Source organism: Dromaius novaehollandiae, chromosome 1, assembly GCF_036370855.1.
Source record: "Dromaius novaehollandiae isolate bDroNov1 chromosome 1, bDroNov1.hap1, whole genome shotgun sequence".
NCBI lineage: Eukaryota > Metazoa > Chordata > Aves > Casuariiformes > Dromaiidae > Dromaius > Dromaius novaehollandiae.
This window is the reverse complement of record NC_088098.1, coordinates 131,720,167-131,728,403: the sequence shown is the minus strand read 5'-3', so window position 1 is coordinate 131,728,403 and position 8,237 is coordinate 131,720,167. Positions and strand designations below refer to the sequence as shown.

General features: G+C 44.2%; 1 protein-coding gene across 2 annotated transcripts in view; it reads right to left on the bottom strand.

The window, feature by feature from the left end:
• PCYT1B (phosphate cytidylyltransferase 1B, choline) overlaps window positions 1-6,006 on the bottom strand; it is a 51,849-nt gene extending 45,843 nt beyond the window's left edge. Inside the window, exon 1 of one of the 2 annotated variants that reach the window (XM_026103409.2) lies at window positions 5,401-6,006. In XM_026103409.2, coding sequence (XP_025959194.2) covers window positions 5,401-5,799 — 399 coding nt within the window. In that variant the 5' untranslated portion in view covers window positions 5,800-6,006. The remainder of the gene's footprint in view (window positions 1-5,400) is intronic. The other variant, XM_026103410.2, reaches the window with a different exon arrangement.
• Window positions 6,007-8,237: the final 2,231 nt, after the last annotated feature.

Genomic DNA, 8,237 nt, shown 5'->3' with positions numbered 1-8,237 from the left:
CTCTGTCTGTCTGTCTCTCTGTCTGTCTGTCTCTCTGTCTGTCTGTCTCTCTGTCTGTCTGTCTCTCTGTCTGTCTGTCTCTCTGTCTGTCTGTCTCTCTGTCTGTCTGTCTCTCTGTCTGTCTGTCTCTCTGTCTGTCTGTCTCTCTGTCTGTCTGTCTCTCTGTCTGTCTGTCTCTCTGTCTGTCTGTCTCTCTGTCTGTCTGTCTCTCTGTCTGTCTGTCTCTCTGTCTGTCTGTCTCTCTGTCTGTCTGTCTCTCTGTCTGTCTGTCTCTCTGTCTGTCTGTCTCTCTGTCTGTCTGTCTCTCTGTCTGTCTGTCTCTCTGTCTGTCTGTCTCTCTGTCTGTCTGTCTCTCTGTCTGTCTGTCTCTCTGTCTGTCTGTCTCTCTGTCTGTCTGTCTCTCTGTCTGTCTGTCTCTCTGTCTGTCTGTCTCTCTGTCTGTCTGTCTCTCTGTCTGTCTGTCTCTCTGTCTGTCTGTCTCTCTGTCTGTCTGTCTCTCTGTCTGTCTGTCTCTCTGTCTGTCTGTCTCTCTGTCTGTCTGTCTCTCTGTCTGTCTGTCTCTCTGTCTGTCTCTCTGTCTTCTACTTTTCCTCTCTTTTTCCTAAATGTGTGATGGGGGACGTGTCTAGTTAGTTGATTCCATTTTGCCTAAATAAATGTTAAAACTGGTTGGCTGGTGTCGTTTCACCTTAATTCAGTCTAAGGGCATCACGAACTTGGCCGTTTGGCCCCAAGGGGAGGGAGGTTGTCCTGAACGACTCCCTTCGGGCTGCGACAGTGAGGCTGGGAAAAAGTATTAGGATATAAAATAGCAAAACATCTTCAAAAACACATCCAGTCATAGGCTGAACATTTACTACTTTTACTAGTAAAAAGTAGTAAATTTACTACTAATTTAAGCTAAATGAGGTAAACAGTTAAATAGGTAAATAAATGAGACAAATTTAAGCAAAAGTGTAGGAAACAAAGACTTCATAAAGCAATTTGTTTTTGAAAAATAGAATGAGAGAAAGTAAGATGTAGACTGTAAAGAACCAATTATGTGAAAAGAAACAAGAATTTCATATGCTCTCTAGCTTTAAAAAGTTCAACACAAAAGCCAAATTGTCAGCCCAGTATGAATTCCTACTTAGGTTTAAGTATATCACCAATGTTATAAATTCTTTCACTGAATAATTTTAGCAAAGCTTCTCAAACCTTATCCATGCATACTTACCACATCATGAAAGTCCTAGGACTAATTGTTCACACTTTACTCTGATATAATACTAAAACTAGATTACTGTCATTTGCTAGCTCTCATATTCGAGCACAAAACAGTGCCGGCATTTTGTGGGCTCTCTGCGGTGTTTGGGTGGACGCGGTATGTGCTGGTAAGTCAGATGTTTTCTCCATCTCTGAACACCTCACAGGAGTGAGGCTTCACCATTTTCAGTAGCAGCCTCCTAGGAGGCCTGTGGAGCATGGAGGGGAGGGGAGGAGAGGGAGAAGGAGGGAGAGGAAGAGGGTAAACCCACACCACAGATTGTCCTGATGCATGGGACAGGAGGTTGTGGACTCCATCCTTGAGATAATTGAACCTTGACTGGACAAGGCCTGAGCAACCTGCTCTATCTTGGACCTGCTTTGAGGAGGGGGTGGACTAGAGACCTCCACATGTCCCTTCCAGCTTGAATTATTCTACAGTTCTGCACTTAGACAAGCTAGCTACAGCAGGATGACAAAATGAGTTATGCTGGAGTCTTTAGGGGAAGAACACAGCTTAAGAGCCATTATAAATCTGGGAAAGGTAGAAAAATTGGGAAAGTTACTATGGTTGAATGATCACAGGGAAAGTGGAAAGTCTCTTCCCAGCTTCTGTGTTATTAAGGAGGGACTTGTGGATTAAATAATTTCTTCTAAGTGGGTCATGGGTTTTTGAAAAATACATATGAGAATGAGAGAATTAAAGTGATCCTCAATAACACTAAGCTTCTGTATTTTCACTGCCTAAGCACAGTGAAATGTTAATGATATCAAAAGGTCAAATACAAATATGGAAAGTGATTCAGTATTTAAGATTGTGCTACAATAAATTAAGGGTGCTGGGTATGCAATTAGATTGACATGAGATCTTTGTGTCAGGGCCCTGAGTACACTAATAGGACTTAATGGCCTTGACCTGCCTCACCAGAGCCTCCACCCAAACCCCCTGCCCTGTCCCCCAGGCCCAGGACCCCTTTCAGCTCAGGCATGAGCCTTTGGTCCCTGCCTGAGCTATGTTGTAGGTATGCATGCCTCCAACTCCAGCTGTGCTGCAGCTGAGCCTGGCCATGGACCCTGTTGATCCAGACCCAGACCTTGACCTTGTGGACTGACCTGCTGCCCTGCCCTCGACCTGCTTTGTCACTATGGACATATCTGGTGATCACTGGCTGTGTCTGACCCACATGTTTACCACCACTGGACCTGACCCTGACTTGCTGACTTGCATTTCTGGCTTGTCCACAGAGATGAGGCAGGTCTGAGGCCTTGTTTTATGATCTGGACTCTTGGCTCTTCCCAGCTACCACTCTCAGGTCTGCCCTGCTCTCCTTGCTTAATGCTGTGGGACTGGGCCCTGGCTGGCAAGGCCCCTGTCCTGCCAGCCATGTTACTGTGCTCAGCTCTGCGCTCCATGTCCCCCTAGGGAGCAGCCAGCCCTCGCTGCATCCTGACAATTAGCTAAGGCCTTCTCAAGGCCTGAGCCGAGTGCAGTGGTGCCTGGCCAAGGCTGTGCGAGGCCTTGCCCCTATGTTTCCTCCTGAGTGATCAGCCTGGTCCTGGACTCTGATCTCCCCACAGTGCCGAGCCCCTTCCCAACCACAGGCTCCTGAGTGCACCCTCCTCCTACCCGGTGGTCTCCAGCAGCTCCCTGGAGGCAGCCCCCCTACCTGGCCTCAAGGGCTCCTAATGCACAGCCTGACCTCCTCCTCGCTCCCCCTCCCCCACCAGCTCCAAGTCTCCCATGCCTTGTCCATTTCCCCATCCCCTATCCCTTCCCTGGCTGTGTGTGCCCTGACATAGCCTACTGACAATCCACAGCAGTTAAATCCCTCTGCGGCAAGTCTCATGTGAACCCAGACCTCCAAGGTGTGAAGTCACATACAGACTGCTGTCAGGGCCCTGATGGCACTGACAGACCTTCAAGGCCCATGACCAGCCTCACCTAAAGCCCCCACCCACACTCTCTGCCCAAGGGCTCTGTTTAAACTTCCAGTCTCCACTGAGCCATGTTGTGGGTGTGTCTGTCTCCAGCTCAGCCGCGGACATGCCTGTGCCTGCCCGTGGGCCCTGGTGGTCTGGACCCTGACCCCATGGACTGATTTCCTGACTTGGCCTTGGACCTGTCTTATCTCTGTGGACTTACCTGCTGATCACTGGGCTGTATCTGATTCTGGCTACCATCACTGAACTTGACCCTGACTTGCTTTTCTGGTTTGACCTTGGACCTGCCTCTTCATCACAGACTTGTTTGATGATCTGGACCCTTGGTTGACCCTGACGACCAGCCCTGGGCCTGCCCTGCTTACCTCGCCCAGGGGCTGTGTTTGCCTGCCAGCCTTGTTATGCTGGGCTCCCCTCTCTTAGGTAGCAGCCAGCCCTTGCTGCTCCCCAACACTGTGAGCGCAGGTTTCACTTACATTAATTCAGTAACAGAACGCCAGAGAATTGTGAGGGTTACAGCTAGACTGGTAATTATTTTAAAGCATATAAGCTTATCGTGATGATTTCCTCTCTTCTGCTGCAGAGACTTGAAACAGTGAACGTTGAGAATATTCACTAGTGGAAGTGTATTTGATCTTCAGCCAGGTCTTGAAATACAACAGCCTCTCTGCAATAATGTTCTGCTTATATATTAATTGTTCATTTTTGTGAAACTGTAAAGAGAGAGCGCTGAAAGTAGTTAAAACAGAGACTTTCATGCTGTGGCAATAACTGTATGCTTTAGAAAACCTTTGGCACCAGACTTAATTCTTAGACATTATAATTATGTGAGGGCTCATTCTCCATGAGTTTGCTCTAGCTTGTCTTCCCTATTTAATTTACATTATAATATTTTGTACTTTTCTTTTAGGCTTGAATAGGAATATTGTATTAGGCAGGCAGGTGATTAGATTCTGGTCTCTATTGTGGTTAGTGTAATTCCACTGATTCTGGTAGAGTTACTAGGATTTGTTGTAATTTAACTGCAATTAGAATCTAATGCTTTTTTTTAATCTTAGGCTTTTCAATCCATAAACCTACATTTTTTTTCTGTTAGAATGGAAATTAATGGATGCTGTGGTTTTACTCTTTGTTTTACATTCACATTTCAGAGCCTCAATGTCAGCATAGCAACACTATTTGCTTCATCCTGATGGTAGCAGGTGACTCAGGTAGGAAATAAAAAAGAGCTGTCTGGTGAACAAAAGGCATTTACTAGCCTGGTAAGCAAGGTGCCCACTCTCTAAATGTAAATGCTTGCATTGTCTTCTTTACTGATAAACAAATGGAGAAACATATACTTCTCCATATTTCTATCAGCTAATTACATGTGAAGAGTTTTGAAAACAAAGACCTCTTGGTCGGTAACAATTATGAGGGTTTTTTTTTGAAATTTACTTAATCTGTGCTCCTTTAATAGTGTTTTCCCCTATACAGCCAATTTTGGTAACTGTAGTAGTGTAAGTAATTTGTGCTGAAATGTCACATGAATAGCATAGCAAGTGGTTGCTGAAATGAACTAGTCAAAGAGTCGAATCGTACTAGATGTAAAACTTCAAGTTAATTGAGTAATTAATTCAGAACAATATAAGGAATATAAGTAAAAGAACAAAAATACTCTATGTTTGTGTGTAACATAAAGCATATATACCCATATACAAAGTACATGTGTGCACTAGTATACACACATACACACATTTGTCCACAAAGACAGTCTGTACTTAACAATGATATAATAATGTCTAGTCATTTAGTCAGACATAGTGCAGTTGAATTTGCTCTCTCTCTGCTGTAATTTATGGTCTACTTACATTCTGTTTTTATACCACCCCTCTACATTTCAAAAGATTTTACCATTAAAAAAACCTGCTGACCATAAGCTTAATGCATAACGTCTGAATCTGAGAGAGTTAACTTTTTGTCCTTCTGTCTCTGAGAGAGATAAAGCAAGCCCTAGACACAAAAATTATGGCAAAAGAATAATCTTCAGTACAGTAATTATTTTGTCCTCTTAAGATAGGCTTCATACTCTAAATTCATCTACACTTTAATGTGTCAATATATAGTAGTGTATATATTAATTTGGAGCTCTTGCAGTGAGTTTAAAGTACTTTCTATTCATAACATTTAAATTACAGTTATAAGGAAACAAAATGGAAAATATATCTGTGTCACCTTTCGTTGAAATCTGGGAGTGTAGGTTTTCTGTGCTGCTTCTTCTGTGCTGCGTTTTTGGCTGCCTACCACCTTCATTAATGTGCTTCTCTCACGCTTGTCTCTGTAGCTATCACACTTTCCTTGAGAGAACCTTGAGTGGCTTTGAGCTGCACAATGAAATTCCCACTTCTTGTATTTAAAAGACAATTGAGCAAAGGTCATGTCAAGTTGTTCTTGTATGACTGTCCCAAGGGTGGTTAAAGTCAGATGAAAGTAATCCGCTGTGATAAAGCCATTCAGCAGAGGAAGTCCCAAATCTTGCTGGGTTATTTTTCTCTTCCAAAGCAAGTCCCCCTCCTTTTTTTCCCCTGCAGCACTTAAATGCTTGTTATGGGATGCTCTGGAAAACAAATGCATTCTTGTTATGGCCAGAGATGAATGTCAGGATTGAACCAACATTCATGAAAAAGTCTTTTGTTTGATTTGCACAATCCCACATTGGAGCTATGGCAACAATTTCAGTTTGATAAATTAACTGTGTCATTGTGTACTGGCTCAAATTACGGCATCACCTGAATGACAAACACTCCACTGTATGTATGACAACTGACAAAGGATATTGTTTTATTCTAACAACAACAACAAAAAAAACCCCAAACCAGCCCATTCAAAATACCAAATGATTTGAAGGAACATAAGCTAGATATATATGAAATACAGTATCATCTTTTATTTAAACTGAACAATTTTGTGACATTGCTATTTTATAAATTTCTCTATCATAGCTTAAAAAATGGGAGTAACTTTTGAATTTGAACCCCATGTCACACTCAGTGATGTGGTCTTGTCTTGTACATGTATTTTAAAAAGCAATGGATACACTGGGGAAAATATCTGTGCACCAAATGGAAGGCCGTGCATAGGTCAGACAGGCATTCTTCTCACAGCGGTCAGTCTTCCTGAGGATGTGGGTTTGCTAGAGTTAAGCTGACCTAATAAATAGTTATTGCTGAAAGGGATGGTCTCATTCCCTTGCATGCTTTGGAAGAGCTTTTTGGCTGTTGGGGTGGTTGGGAGCATAGGTCTGCCTCTTCTGGCAGCAGTGAGCTACTATGTCGGCTTTGGCTGTTTTTTCTGGTCCCATTTAAGACTAGGTGAACAGAGACAGTATAGCGTTAAGAACCAGGTAAATAAAAGAAGTTATAAGGATCAATGTCTCATAGTTTTTTATTTCTTGCAACTACCAACACAAAGAAACCCTTGTGGAGAAGGAAAACATCAGTTCCAGAATGATAAAAATTCTCTCTTCTAGATATTTGAAAATAAAACAGTCAGTACACTATCCAAGTAGTACTAGCTGAAACAACAGCTGTGAGGACAGAATCCTATTCGCTCTCAAATAGTTCTGTAGTTAGGTGCTATCTGCCCTTTTAAGAAGCCACGCATCACAATCCTGGAGTTAATACCTTCATCCTTTCATTTGCAGAATTTACTGGAAAAGCATTTGCTGCTTATGAAAGTGGTAAGTTTCTTAGGTAGTGACTGATGGACACTGATGTTGTCTGAAAAAAGATCACGGTTCATCTGTGGCAAAACAGCACAAAAAAGCTCAAGTTTCTCAGGGTTTCACAGACACAAGATCTTTTTATTTTATATTATTATATATAAATATAGTTTATAAATAAATATAATATGTAGTATGTATTTAGTTATATTCATTATATTATTTCTTTTTATTTAAATTTTAAGGGAGTAGAATCTTAAAGCTTCAGTAGTCTTAACTAAGGCTTTTAAAAACTGAAATGTATCATTTTCCAGACACAGCTCTTGCTTCTCAGTTGAAGGCTGATGTGCAACACTCTTGATACATGTGAGTGAAAGTAACTCCCTAGGATCAAGATAAGCAGAACAAACTCCACCTTCACCCCAGTACCCCCAAAATTAGGTTGCAGGCAAGGTGAAATCTAACAGGTCTCTTCTCAGGTTTTTAATACACTTCACCACTTCAGAAATCCAGTCTGAATATATTTTTTCATCATGTCTAGCAGGGAAAGAAAAAAAGGTAAAGGGATTTGGAAAACAGGATAGCAACCATCACACTATCCATTCTATCACTAAACTGTCCAACTGCTACCTGTCTGAACAGACCAGGGAGTACTTACTGAAGGAGTTCCTCAAACCTGTGACATAGGATAATGATATTTATTCCAAATATGCTAAAAGAAAACCATGACGGCAGTGGGATCTTATCCATAGCCTGGCACGATTGCCCTCATATGGCTTCAGTGGTTACAAACATTGCTCCAAAGGGTATAGGACATGCCTGTCCCTCCCAGCTGCCAGCAATCTGCTGCCAACAAGGCTGAAAGCTGACCTTGCCCCTCACACTGCAGCCTGGCTCCGACTTTCATGAGGATCACACATCAGCCACCCCTTCCTCCCTACTCACAGGTGGGCAAGTATATTTCATTTGCCTCAAGCAATCTGGCACGCTACCCTCCCTACGCCGTTAATTAACGCGCCCAGAGGCCCACAGGCGCTGCCTCTGCTACCACCAGCCCGCCGCCGGGCCCCACTGCGCAGCGAACAGCCGCTGGGCCCAGGCCGCCGCCGCAGCACGCCTCGCCCAGGAAGGGCCTGCGCCTTCCCCGCGGCTTCCTCCCTGCGCCCGGCTCACAGCAGGAAGGCGCCCGCCCGGCCGCCCGCAGCCCCCAGGCCCGGGAGCCCCAGCCCTGCGGCTGCAGTGGCACCGCGCTCCCTCCCGGCAGCGGCGGCAGCGACCCCCGGCGCCTCCGCCGCCCTCAGCGCTCCCAGGCGCCCACGCGAGGGGCCCCGCCCCCGACGCGGGGCGGCCG